Source organism: Capsicum annuum, chromosome 1, assembly GCF_002878395.1.
Source record: "Capsicum annuum cultivar UCD-10X-F1 chromosome 1, UCD10Xv1.1, whole genome shotgun sequence".
Taxonomy (NCBI): Eukaryota; Viridiplantae; Streptophyta; class Magnoliopsida; order Solanales; family Solanaceae; genus Capsicum; species Capsicum annuum.
Window position 1 is genome coordinate 151,304,554 of NC_061111.1, and position 14,680 is coordinate 151,319,233.

Here is a 14,680-nt window from a genome sequence, read left to right on the forward strand (position 1 = left end):
TTGAGAAGGTTGTACATTTATGTCAATTCCTCCAGAAAAAGTGTCATTTGGTAATGAACCTAGGATTGGAGTAGTTTGAGGTTTCTCTTCAATTGTTAGGCCAGATATGGGAGTCAAGTTGGACCACCAAAAGTGGGTTAAGCCCAAGATATTCAGCTGTTCATATCATCACATCACGAGTACCACTTATTTTTGGTTCACTCAAATTCGAGCTTTCTGAATCTTACATTATGCGATTATGTCGAATTACCCTATGTGAAGCAAACAAAAAGTATATGATTCTCAACAGCATCATAAACAATATCTTTTTCCATTTCAGTCCATTCTAATGATATTGTCGTACCAAAAGCGAATATAAAAAGTTTATGACAAAAGAACCATATATTAGAAGCTATACTGTAGTATATATTTGGTATATCTATTTCTACTATTTCTCATCAATTGATATTGAAGCTCCGCGTTTACTTCCTAGGGGCAGATGCAGCACTTTGAGACGGAGATCATCCGAATCAATATTTTCGACATTGAACATGGACTTAGACGCGGAAATTTACTAAAATTCCGACTACTATATTAATTAGATATGAATCCATAATATTAGAAGTATAATAAATTCAATGTTAAAATCGTTTTTGTGCCAATGAACAAGAAAAAGAAAAATCTTTTAAACTGAATAAGTTGTTGTTGTTGTTGCTGCTAGAATTTTTTTCTAATCAACAACTTCAACAACATACCCAGTGAATTTCAACAAGTGGGGTCTAGGAAATTAAGGTAGATTGCATGCAAACCTTATCATTAAGTTGTTTTCTAGAGACTCTCCGCCTAAGTGCAACAAATCCAAGTACAAGAAGAAGAAAACAGTGAAGAACGCATAACAATTGGAGTAATAAGGAATGTAGTGCAGAGCTTACATGAAGAAACACTAACACAATAAAATAACATGGTGATCGAAACACAATAACTAACATATGAAAATAGATATAACAAAAGAAAGAACAAAAAGGATACAACTAATATTGCCACATACCAACCAGAGGCGGAACCAGGATTTCGACTAAGGAATTTAAAGTTCGAAGAAAAACTAACCGAAGGGGTTCAACATCTATTATATATACATTCAAAATATAATTTTAGTCATGCATAAATAGTACAACTTTTCGGCGAAGGGGCTTTGAACAAAATCCCTTACCAAAGGCTAGCTCCACCTCTGATACCGACAAACCTAAACCTTCTTAAGGCAATACAACATTCTACGCTCTGCTAACCTCCTACCCAAATATTTAATCTCTACACACTCCTATCTAAAATTTCTAATCGATAACATTAAATTTAAATCCTGAATTCGACTGGTAGCCACCGCAAGTTTGAATAAATATCCCCACATAAATATCTTTCTTGCAAGTATCTCCTTGTCCTTTCTCCTACTATCTAGCTTTTCTCTCTGTTCTCCTTTGCCCTTTCACGTTAAGATATTTGGGGTGATGGTGGTATCTATCCTCAGGTAAAAACTGCCATTTTTGAAAAAATTCCTACACTATGACTTAAAAATAAATTTTAAACAACCTTTGCCACTCATTAGAATTATTTTCTCTTATTTTAAATAATAAATTCAACTATTAATATACATACACAAACTTATTTTTTACTCTACATATACAATATAATTTTTTAACAGAAAAAATTCAATTTCATAACATTCACGTAGCTCCGCCGTGAATGGGAGTTGGGAGTTGGGACTAGGCAGTCATGATTGGAATTTTGACATGATGTAAATGTGTAATAGTCTGTTTTCTAATAATGCTGGCCGTTCATATTCCAATTGCTAGCACTTACTATATTTTCCTTTTATGGAGCTGTACGTCTGAACTTTGGGTTAAAGTTGTTCTCCTTTTCGAAAAATTTCACATGCATTTCCATGGCTACCTTTCATGCCACGCATTCATGCAAAGATCGTATCTTGTGATTTTGATGGACACTGAGCTTTGTATATCAACACAACAACAGTTACAATAGTCTCAAATCTCAAGCTAATCAAGATTGATTATACGAATCTTTATTTACCATATATTGCTATGTTTAATTTCGTGTCTGTCCAATATAGTATAAGAGTACAAAATAAGCATAAAAATATTAGAAATTTACTATTCTTTCTAATTCCACATAAATTTTCGACGGGACTAAAAGACTCTTGAATTATACGTAACGTACCACATGACTAATAGAATATTCTCAACTAATAGCCTATTTAGATATCCTTGTTCAACTGTCCTTTTTTTTTGTTTGTTAGGTCTACATGTTTAGCACTTCACTCGTCATAGTCACGCCTTTGAATTAGTGCATCTGAGTGTCATATTGACGCAAATATGACCAAATTATCCCAAATAATATTTTCTCGTTTCATCTTCAATGTGTTTTACTTGCCTTCTGTTCAATGTGGTTACTTTTAATCTTGTCTAATTTTAGTTGGTCACATATGGATGGTCATGTAAATATATTGCGCTTTGACAGCCCAATATTTACCCCCTTATATCATTATTGGTCTTAAGACTGGACTCCCATTGATATTGATAATATAAAAGCAACATGTTACGGTCAGTCTAAAGGGCAACATTAAGAGCTCACCATTGAAATTTTTTCAACCGTGTTCATCATCAATATATAATAGTCAACCACATTTAAGAGGGTTGTGGGTTTTAAAACAGCCCTTTCGCAGAAATATAGGATAGACCCTGAGGCTCGATACTTCTCCGAACCCTGCCCATAGGGCTTTAGTGCACCAAGTTAGGGACACCTCAGGGCCTACAAATCTAGACGTATTTCATATATATTTTTATTTGAAATCTACTTTTTTATTTTTTTTCAGATGCAAAATTATTGTTTAATGTTTTTTTTTTTTTTATAATCGTTCAGTTTTTTCGAATATTTATTTTAAATTTGGGCCCCATCAGAATTAAAGACATATCCCTTATTCCCAGCACCATAGAAACGGCCCTACACTGGGCTGTGGCTTTTTTGTGGGTTCTGACTGACTTCTGAGGAGGTATCAGAGTTTTGGGTGGCGCCCATTTTGCTAATATCTGATAAGTATCGCTGCATGGAATATTCCAGAGGACTGCTGGAACTTCTTCTACCTGCACATCATTTCTTATATAGGGATGGATACTCATCTTAACAATTTTGTTATCTTACTAAAGTTGTCCCTGTTCCATTTTACGTGACACCCTTTGACTTGACATATAAAATGGGACGAGAGAGTAGTTATCTATGTATAATAAATCAAATAATGGTTATTTAGGCCGATCTCAATTTGTTTAAATGAAGCAATGTGGTCAGTGAATAATGACGGAGAGTGAAGAATTCATATTAGGGAATCAAGAAATATAAGAATGTCACACCTAGAATTTGACCTATGCCCTAAAGACGCGTTTACCACTTCACTAGCATCTACCTTAGGTAAAGGAGATCCAACAGTTTAGTCAAAAAAGTTCACCTTCTTCCGATTTGTAACATGCAATGTTCTGGCAGAGGGGATCAATTGAATCTCCTTGTCTGAAACTAGCAACGGACTGTTAATGAGGATTAATATAAGCGAGTATCCAACCTTGTTTAGGATTGAGACGTGGTTGTTGTCGTCGTCAAAAATCAAATTCTTTATACCAACAAAGTTGTGACCTTATTTTAGGGGATTCTAAGTGATCTTTGAGGAATCAGTTGAAGCCTTGGTGGTTCTCATGAGAACAAAGTCTTCTTGCTTTATCTGTTTATCTTGGGGAACATAACATTGTAGCCGTTCCTTTTCGGTTGAACTAGGGAAGCATCACTGTTAGTAAACAGAAGCTTGCATTATGAAACTGTTGAGGTAAATGTGTACATAGTTGCAACACTTAAATTGGTACGGACCCTTGAAAAGTCTATGTTGCAGGTCAGCCATTTCTTTTCGTAGGTTGAATGTGTAAAGAGAATCATCTTGGGACAAAAACCAGAAGTGACAAAATATGACATAAACTGTAACAATGTTACAAAAAGATTATGGCTCTTTTGGGACAATAATATCATAGATTTGTACTAATAAGGACACTTCCAATCGATTAACTTCTCTTCTTATTAATTTCTAACATATACATAAGCAACGTCGTGTCATCCTGTAGTTTTGCTTCTCAAGGTATTGCCACACAATGAACTCATGCAGGTTAAAGTCCTGTTTGCAATCTGTTGAAGTGGCTGTCACAGAGTTTAGCAGTGTGATGTTATAGTGCTAATAAATGCTTGATTTTAATCTTCTTTATTTGGCTAGAATTTTCGTGGCTATTGAGTTGTCTTCTTGATTGTACTGCAGAAATTACATTCTTATAGTTTCAGAACACTTGAAAATTAACAGGAGATGCAATACCATGAGTATTAGTTAAAGATCCATACTTGAGTCAATATTTTTTCCTTTGCATCCTGATACATTACTTTTGTTGCCTAATAATCTATATATCTTGAAGAGCTACTGGAGCTAGCCTTCTCTAAATGCAAAGAAGGCATAAGAAATACATGAAGTTAATAGCTATTCACATTTACATTGGCTTCAACCAAGTATTCATTTTCTATTCAATGGTGCTGCAAATCTATCCTTCTTTGAATCTTTATCTAACGTAGAATAACAGTATGTGTTATGAAACTGATACTGCTTTTTGGAAGATTCTCTGGCCAGGAGCAAGCATAGCTAAGGGGTCATAAGCAGATTTCCTCTGCACAAAAACTTCCCATTGTGGACCAAAGTGGGTCCTCCATTGTTCCTGTGTTGTGTAATGAGGCAAATATTGTTTGACTCCAAGGTGTGAAACTCCACAGAAGTCTAAAATTCTTTTGTTCTGAGTTAAAGCATGTCTTAAACTGTCAGCTCCATTTGATGAGGGATTTGCATGGGATAAAAAGGCCACAAGATAGATAATATCTTCATCTGGACAAACAAATGAAGTTCTATTGTCCACCCTGACAAAAAAAAAAAGAAGTAAACATGTCAATTGATTGTCTAGTAATAGATATTTTGTACATACGGAACGTTATGTAAAAGGAAATTACTTTGATTTATGAATTGGATAGACAAGAACAGGGCCACTGTTGGTATCACTCAGGATGTTGCCAAAAACTTCATTAGCAAAGTGTTGTATTTTGCTTTTAGGGACTAGAAGGTTGAGCCATGGATGAGGAAGATCCCATAGTCCTTTCGATCGAAGTTTTAGCTCTGATGCATGAACTCTGTCCAAAAACTCTATATATGTAACTTCTGACATAAATAATGTTGATGGAATATAACTTAATTGGGATAGTAAGTCCTCAATTTCCTGCATGAAACAACAAGCACTTACATGAGAATTATTTCATCAAAAAATAAGCCTTTTTTTCAAGTTATGAACATGCTTTACCTGGTTTACTGTATCGGCCTTTTCGGGGTATATATTTTTGGTTAGTTCAAGGCAATAGAGTGTTCTTCCATCTGATACAAAGTGGCTGGCTTGAACAGGATCTTGAGGGTCAAAAGATGTTCTCCAGTTATTTATTAAACCTGTTTTGTTCTTAATCACCAACCCTTCTATGTAATCAAATGTTTTTGCTGCAGCTATCAAATGCTCTTGGTCTCTAGCAAATGTGAAGAAATCAGAGTACAACACTCTTATCCATTTCACCTGTTGATTAAGGAAAAAACACACGTTCAATAAAACTCGAATGGCTTAAATCGTATAGTCTTGAACACTATGGTGCCAATTTTTACCATTTTCGGGGCTCGTTCAAGAGAGATTCTTGCCCTAGTTATTATGCCAAACTGACCAAGTCCTCCTAGAACAGCATGAAAGAGGTCAGCATTCTGTTCTTGTGAACAAATCAGGACTTCTCCTTTTCCTGCAATGAGTCCCATTCAAGATATGTAAATTAGTTCACGAGCTGAAATTTTGCTTAAATTATTTGATATTTGTCGAATGAAAATGAGTGGTCTTAGCATATTTGTTGAAATTAACGGTCAAATTCCAACTTGTACTATGAAATTGTTTGTAGCTTGTTATTTTAGTCTTCAATAACTAACATATCACGTCAGACCAAAAATACAAGGAAATAACTTGGGTAAATTGTCTTATAACCATTTTTCTGTTATTCTGCCATACCGCCTTTAGCTTAATTGCTAGTCGTACTGAAATCAATTAGTTTCGGAACAATCTTCAAACCTGTAACAACCTCCAGCTGGCGGACATTACTGATTTGAGGGCCGTGACGAAATGCCTGTCCACTGATGCCAGCATTAGACAAAGTACCTCCAACAGTAAGATGGAGGTAATCAGTCCAAGATTTTGGTGCTAGTCCATATTTCAATGTCTCATGCAGTATGTTTATCCACAATTCACCAGCTGACACATCTACATAAGGGAATTGCCCCCTGTAGACTTGCATTTCTTGACCTTGCTGCAGTGACTCCATGTTGATTATAACTCCTCCTCGCGCTTGCGCCTGGCCTAGAAGGGAATGACCGTGGCCTCGTGCAGCCACGGACAGTTCTGATCCCGGTCCCATTTGCCAGACATGTCTTACTATCTCTGAAATATCAGCAACGGATTTCGGATGGACTACTGCTAAAGGGTGGGCATGAATTTGGTTCCCAAAATCCTGGGATGCAAATTCATTGTTTTCGAAAGTGATATGGCCTTGTAGATCAAGAGCCTTCAATGAGGAAAGCACACTAGAGAAACAAAGGTTTGGTTTGGTTATTACCCAAACTGACACCATAATTGTGAAGCTTCTTAGGAACAAAACGTTCTTTTTTTGGGTCAATACAAAGCTTTGGCACGTCATCTCTTCGTTAAAAGGGAAAAGAATAGAAAGAAAGATTATATTTTCTATAGTATAGAAGAGCAATGGGTGAAGAGTTGAGAAGGAAATTTAAAGGGGAGAGATTTAAGATTATATGAGTGGCAGAGTCAACTTATATTGAGTGGTAAAGAAACCGTGGGAAGACTGACTACTTTAAGTAGGAGAATTTGAAGGATTTTTCTTTTGAGTTCCCTTTTGTTTGGGTGCCTTTAGTTTACACTTATATAGGGTTAGTTAGGTTGAGAAAAAGTTATTTCATGATTAGTTATTTTAAAATTGTTATTTCAACATCAATGTAGGATAAAAATAATATTATAATTTCGAAATAAGTTATCTCATGATTTTATTCCAACCAAACATGAGATAAATTCATCCTAAAAATAATCGCAGAATTAGTTATCCTTTGTCCATTATACCAAATTAGCCCATAAGACTATATAAAGCCAGCCATCACATATGCCATGTTGAAGAGAAAAAGTCATCAAAAAAGAAAGATTTCCTCGATCTGTGAACTTTTCTTAACAGTTCCTTCCACAGTTTTTTTTTTCTTTTTTTTTTTAAACCTTTTGTTTAACAGTTGTTATGATTAATTTCAATCTTATAACTTGGTCATGCAAAGTCTTGAATTAATTTACTTAGAAGATACCTTTGGGCTAGGGTTACATACTAGTTGGCATTTTCTTGAATACCCGTTTTGTTGTTGAAAGGCAAACATTGCGTATCTGTATTCAGATTGAATGAAAGGGACACTGCACAAGGGCTAGATGGCATCTAAATATGGGTCCACATGATACGTTAATTTCCAAGAAAATGCATGCTTTTTGTATAGCAAAGAGAAAAAAAAAGTTAACTATGACTCCTTTTTTTATTGTTTGGGACCTCTTAAAAAAGGGGCCACTGGTCATATGCACTAAAAGAAACACAGAAATTAATATTCTTTGCCTATTCTTTTTGCTTCAAATGCATTTAGTATTGATGCCTTAGTACCCAACAAATGGACAAATAAAGAATCATTCTATTGTTTGTGTTTGTAGATTTGCTCCAAAAAAGAAGCTAGTAAAATTTTTGTACTAGATAAACTCAATCCTCTTTTTTTGTTTGAGTGATTTATTTATGATCCATTGGTTTTTATGCTGATCTATCTTTAATGTCTATCTCTATTCTTTGCTGCTATTTGGATCCTATAACAGGCAAGAGAATCAGAATCAGATTATTGCTTTTTTTTTTTTTTCCGAATGGATCATCGGAGCAACCGGTAAAGTTGTCATGTGACTACTGATCAGGAGGTCGTGAGTTCAAGCCGTGAAAACAATCTCTAGCAGAAATGCAAGGCTAGACTGCATATAATACTCTCTTGTGGTCCAGTCCGGCGCTGAATCCCGCGCATAGTAGGTGATTTAGTGCACTGGGCTATCCCCTTCCTTTTTTTTACATTTATTATTGCTTTTGTGAACTCGGACCAGCAGCATGGTTAGATTCAGAGATATGGTTCTTACATTTTGGGGGATTATCTTGTCTTTGCATTGTAGGCCAATGAATTGATGGAAGATCCGTGAAGCTATCATCATTTCAAATCTTGAATAAATTAAGTTGCCAGGATTATATATACACATTTGGAAAGCCAAGTGGATATATTCACCTTTATCAGCTTAACCTTTGTAGGCGAATATTATCTGATATTTGTGTTGATGAAATAATCAAAATTCAGGATATTATGATTATGTCATTTACCACCACGGGTTATAGGGTAATTGAGAGTGTGAGACTTCAGGGTAAAAAGGGTGGAAGAGCTGTTTAAAAGTAAAGTTTTGGTTGATATTAGAGTACTCGAGCAGAAAGAAAGTTGCCTGGATTTGATACAAGCACTAATTTACTATGATTAAGTGATAAATTATAAAAGTACATAGCATTTGATTACGGTTAATTAAGTCACTTAATTCTACCCTCTTGGAAGCAAGAGGTCAGAAGATCAATTTGATCAATGGAATTGGATAGTTAATAGTTTCTTTCTCAAATTCTAAAAAGAGGAGTTGGTCCTACAGTTTGGAGGGTGGTGGGGAGTGCCGGGGTGAGTTGGGGGTAGAGCATGTCAAAGACACATGTTGGTACAGCTGATACATATTTTACTACATTTATAATGCTAATGTGACTAAAAGTATTTCTTTTTCATACCCGAGCTAGCCTCCAGAATCAAATAAAACTTACCTATAAAAATCTTGTGAAAATATGATGGCGTAAAGAATTTCTTACTTGACAGTGAATGCAACTTAAACTCTAAATTTAATCAATTTTTGTACTAGGAAATTTGAAACGTGTATTGCAATAAGCAAGAAGTTCTATAGTTTCGATATATTGAGTATAATTATCTTCCAGCTTAGTATTTTATTCCAAAAATTCATACCAATAAATTTTTCATACCAAAAGTTCATGTTAAATCTTTCACCAACAAAATAACGCAAGTTTTAAAACAATATCAAAACTGTTAATTGCGTTACACCATTTTTCAATTATTTACCTACCCAATGTCCCAATTAAATTGTTTATGTGGGACTACTAAAGTGAAAAAAGGATCAAAATGATTAATAATTTGTAATAGAATAAAAAGCATGTTAACCTAAAAAGAGACCTCATCAATGTAGATCTCCAACAAAATCCATTTTTTATCATATAATAATAAAAAGAAGTATACGATTGTTAGTATAATCTAAAATCGACTGCACTCAATTTCTTGAGATTATGGGAATAGTAAGATCTCTATTGAGTGTGAGATGGAAGAGAAGTTGCTAGTAGATAAATAACCTAGTCCTATCAATTATTAGTTTTATTTAGTAGTAGATTAAACCTAATCCTTAGTGCATTTTTTGCTTTCTAGAAGAGTAGAACCGACCATTAATAAAGAAATCATAAAGCTATTAAAAGGCCAGCTATTTAGAGCCAAAACAAAAAAAAGGATTACAGAAAAAATGTTTAATTACATGAGAGCAATCTATATAACCACAGACGATCTAGAATTTTTAAAACATGTATTTATTCTTTAAAAAAAAAAAAAAAAGAGGAAACAAAATGCTGTAAGTGGAAATTGACTCTTATTCCTCTTGGTTTAATAACTTGCATTTCAATCAAGTGCGCCATTATGTTTTTGTGTAACATAAATGTCAACATATAATACTAGATCGATTTTAAAAAATATATAACTTATTTTGTGAAAAGACCATAAATTTATGTGCATCATAAATTACACACTAATTAAATCCGCTCCCATTTGTATTCTATAACACGTATTACTCGAGTCCCAACCATGGTCAATTGCTCATTTGGTTTTAGTATAGAAATAATTAATCTCATCATAAAGTATAAAATTAAAGTATAAGATAATTAACTTAGGTTGATGGTATCAAATCAGAGCCGGATCTAGAATTTTGAGGTTGTGGGTGTCATATCACTTTTAACGTTAAAGCTACTACTCAAAAAGGATACTTTTTATGAGTGTCCCACTGGAATTTGGCTTGTTAGTAAGAAATTTTTGAAGGAAAATTTTATTAAAACATTATCGAAGAACCTAATTTTTACGAATCCAGTTGGAAATCAGTTAATTTTTTGCTTTACATTTTGCTATTTACACTGCCCCAAATAAGACAAATATTTTGTCGATTTTATAGACTTCGAGTTTTGATTTGATTATTTGTCTTTTCAATTTGTATAGACAAATAGATCAAATAATAAAAATGTGATTATTATTATTAAAACTATCAAAAACAACCTTTCTATTTTTTCGGAGGTAGTGTATGGACTGCATATATTTTACCCTCTCCAGACTCCACTATGTGGGAATACACTGAATTTGTTGTTGTTGTTGTTATTACTATAAATTGTGTAAACAAAAGTTAAATTCAATTTATCAATCAGCGTGAAAGTACAAAATAGTTGTCAACATTCAATGGATATTTCCAATTCTATTGTTAAGAAATTATAACATCAAGCCAAGCATCATTATTATGATTTACGAGGAGAGGTTAACTATAAATTTGAAGGAAGAAGGAATCTTCAACTATATTCTACACTTTAGTTAAAAATTCTTAAATAAAGATTACCCAAAAAAAAGAGTCAAACAAAGATTAAGTCAAGAGGAAAAAAACTTATAGAAAATAGAATATTGATCAAAAAGTAACAAAATAATGCTAGCGTCTGGATTTGAACTCTGGTATACTACGTGAAATTTCAGCGCATTTGTCACTGATACTACTTCCTCAATTGCTGCACCGGGTGACACTTAAATAATATACCGGTTTTCTTCCAAATATATATATACACACAATTTTTCGATCAAAGTTTGCGGGTGCCATGCCACCCCTGAACCCTCATTAGATCCGCCCCTGTATCAAATAATACCCGTATTAAACTATGCAAAAGTTATATATTGCTCCCTTATCTCAATTTATGTGACACACTTCTTTTTTTAGTTTGTCCTAGAAAGAATGTTACTTTTCTATAGTTAGAAATAATTTAATATTAAAATTTTTCTTTTACACTTAATAAAATTATTTATAACCACACAAATATCTAAGATAAGAACTTACACGTACCAAGTGTATACACGTAAAGTTAACTAATCATGGATAATAACTAAGGTTTAAAATCCTATTTTAACTAAGGAAATTAAACAATTAAAAAATGTAAAAAAATTCAATAACCCAAGCAAGAAACTAAACAATTAAAAAAGAAAGTAAATTAAAGCTAATATGTTTAGCTAAGAAATTAAATAATTAAAAATGAAGAAAAATTCAATAACCCAACAACACTAAATAATTGAAAAAGAAAGAAAATTAAAGCTAATAACTAATTCTAAGAATTTTCGCTATCATTCTAATGACTGTCGTCGATCAAACTTTATTTTTATTTTTTTCCAGCATTGTGGCAAATTCTTATTCTTTTCTCCTTGTTTAAAATATTAGAATGTCAACTTTTGAAAAGACAAAGTAGAGAATGACGAAGAATTATTAGAAGATATTAACGCGGAAGATGAAGACGAGAAAAAAAATACAAAATGAAGTTGAGGAAGATGACATAATTGAATTAGAAGGAAAAAATGAAAAATCAAATTCTTGTGTTAAAGTTGAGACACCCATAGTGGAAGAAATTGACAATGATGAATTTGTACATAATAAAATTTTGAAACGCCATAGCTTTGATGATGTCTTACACAATTTGCTCGAGGACACAATTTAGTAAAATTTTTTATCGAGGACATAATTTAGTAAAAATTCTTACTCTACCACTGCCCGCTGAAAGGGTGGTAGGAGAGAAAGAAGATTGTAAGTTTATTGCCCTTGTCGAAAAACAAATGGGGGTTTCTGTTGAGAATTCTAGTTTTGATATGGACTTGAATCTTATTCATCTACTATGTAATTCTATTGATGTTAGCCTTACCTTGATAGAGAAAAATATTTTTATATTTGATTGGTCAAAATATTTTTTCTATAAAAGTAAGCAAAATAAGAAAAATATTTTTTTCTAGTGGAAATAAAAAAAACAAAAGTGACATTAAGATAGTCTAAGGTCAAATAGAAGTAAATTACATATTTATGATGATAAACTTATTAAGTAAATAAATATGATGATAAATTTATAAATAAATATGATGATAAATTTATAAGTAAATGAATATGCGGATAAATTTATGAAGTAACATGGTTAACTATTAATATTTATATTTAAATAATGTGATAAGTGTCATTCATTTATTAGTTGAGTGAATACATTCGATGTGTATAAGTTTTTATCAATATCTAAGATACGTTTTAGATCATAAATTTAAAAAGCCTTTCTTTTTTCTTAGTGTCACATAAATTGAGCCGCATGAATGAGTTTATAATTTATAAAGAAAAGAATGTAAAAATAGAAAATTAAGTATGTATTTGTATTCTGAACTATTTTAAGGCAAAATGCTTAATAGAATACGTAGAATATCGAGGTAAGTTGAGATCTATTTCAGGCGTCACTACAACATCGTGGTGCATAAACATAGGGCTAAATGTAGTAAAACCAACAGGCTATCAAGAACTAGAGAAAGAAACAGAACCTACTTGATGTCAAGCTTATTTAAAATGAGCACACACACTATCATCTTCTTAGAATTATTACTAAAGACCACATATATCTGTTGAATTTCAATATGACCTCTAGTAAACACACATGCTTTGCGATGAATTTATGTGTCGGCCTATTGACAAGTGAAAGGTATAACAATCACGATGAAAATTTAATAATATGAAATGAAAATAGGTTTAAGAATATAATTTTTTTTCTCCTGAAAGACTGAAATGTTATTTTTAAAATATTGTAAATTTTTTGAGTCTTTTTCATTATACCCCCAAAAAATTATTAGTTACTGCATCATAGTTCTTTCAATATAACCACAACATAAGTAGTTTCTGTATAGCGCTATGTTACTAATTTCTGCATAATTTACTTCTAAAACCAAACTGCTCAATGATGAAGCTTTTCCACAAGTCAAACTCATCAATTGATCTGTTTAGGTTTAATGAACTTTTATTAAATTCATGTTACAAGAATAACTGTGGTCGACATAAATAATAGTAAATTTTTTTGTTGCATTTACTCTGTGTATAACATTATTATAAAATCGTTAAAAAAAATTATTGTAATACCATTAAGTATAGAATTAGGTACACTTCTTTCTTCTTAGCAACCCACGTTTGAAAACTCTACCACGTGAAAGACTGTTTAGTTTACCCGACAAAGTTAACCTACATTGTTCTAGTCCACATTATTATTATTTTATATTTAAAAAATAAGGTAAATACGGATGTTTTAATATATAAATTTAAACAAGCAATTTTATAATTTTTTGAAAAATTCTTACAAAATTCATCAATAAAGCTACTTAAGCAATAGCTTAGGACTCCGTTATTTTGTAGGTCTCACTTTTTTCTAAAATGTATCTTATATATAGTATTAAAAAATTCTGTGTAACATGTGATAGGGTTTTTGTCCTGATTTTCTTATTATATTTAAATTTTATTTTTTCTTAGAAGGAAAATAAAAGTTACCATAATTACTTTTACTTTTCCTGAAAGAAAAAAATATAATTCTTTTTTATATTTGGCTAACCTCTTTTTTGACATCTATAAATAGAAGACCCCCTTCTCATACCATAACACAATAGCATCCACAATGTAGTCGTTTAAAGAGTCTCGTTTAGGGGAGATTTTCTCCCAATAGTTTTTAATGTTTTTTGATATTAGTTTTCAATATGTAGGTCACTTGATCAAATTACATCAATAATATGTTTTTTAGTATGTTATCTTTGTCGTTTGAATTATCACTACGATAGTTTGCAACTAATAGTTTCCGCATGACGTCCTCTCGATTTCGAACCCAACGAGTGGTATCAGAGCCCACGATTTAATAAATTGATGGTCCAATTGTTGAACAAAGTTGCAATAAATTTGATGATAATCAAGATATATGTCTAAAAGCTATATGTGGAGATAATTGTTAATCATATTTTCAACAATCCTGCTGTCACATATTTGAAAATAAAGCTCACTTTTAATCCTGCAAAAGGGCTCCAATATTTTTAACCCCAAAAAGGCTCATATACTTTTAACCCAAAAGCTCAATTTTTAAAGCATGTCAAACAGCAGTGATATATGAAGAATATATATGAAGAACGAAGATCATGCACAAGAAGAAGGTGGATCAAGTGAAGAAAATCAAGCCAAAAAGAGGAGATTTGTTAGGGTTTTTGCTCTGATTTTCTTACTATATTTAAGTTTTATTTTTTCTTAGAAGGAAAATAAAAGTTACCATA

At 32.4% G+C, this 14,680-nt stretch overlaps 1 protein-coding gene across 1 annotated transcript; it reads right to left on the minus strand.

Moving 5' to 3' along the window:
• Positions 1–4,398: 4,398 nt before the first annotated feature.
• Positions 4,399–7,043, minus strand: LOC107854914 (cytokinin dehydrogenase 6). The gene is made up of 5 exons (XM_016699910.2): positions 6,207–7,043; positions 5,759–5,886; positions 5,412–5,672; positions 5,068–5,330; positions 4,399–4,977 (listed from the first exon to the last, which is right to left on the minus strand). The coding sequence occupies exons 1-5, from the start codon at positions 6,826–6,828 to the stop codon at positions 4,656–4,658; spliced, it is 1,596 nt and encodes a 531-aa protein (XP_016555396.1). The 5' UTR covers positions 6,829–7,043; the 3' UTR covers positions 4,399–4,655.
• Positions 7,044–14,680: the final 7,637 nt, after the last annotated feature.

Coding starts and splice junctions, on each gene's coding strand:
- LOC107854914 (XM_016699910.2), bottom strand. CDS start 6,828: ATGACGTGCCAAAGCTTTGTATTGACCCAAAAAAAGAACGTTTTGTTC. Junction 5,887..6,206: donor CCAGCTGGAGGTTGTTACAG/GTTTGAAGATTG, acceptor GACTCATTGCAG/GAAAAGGAGAAGTCCTGATT. Junction 5,331..5,411: donor AGGCCGATACAGTAAACCAG/GTAAAGCATGTT, acceptor TGTTTCATGCAG/GAAATTGAGGACTTACTATC.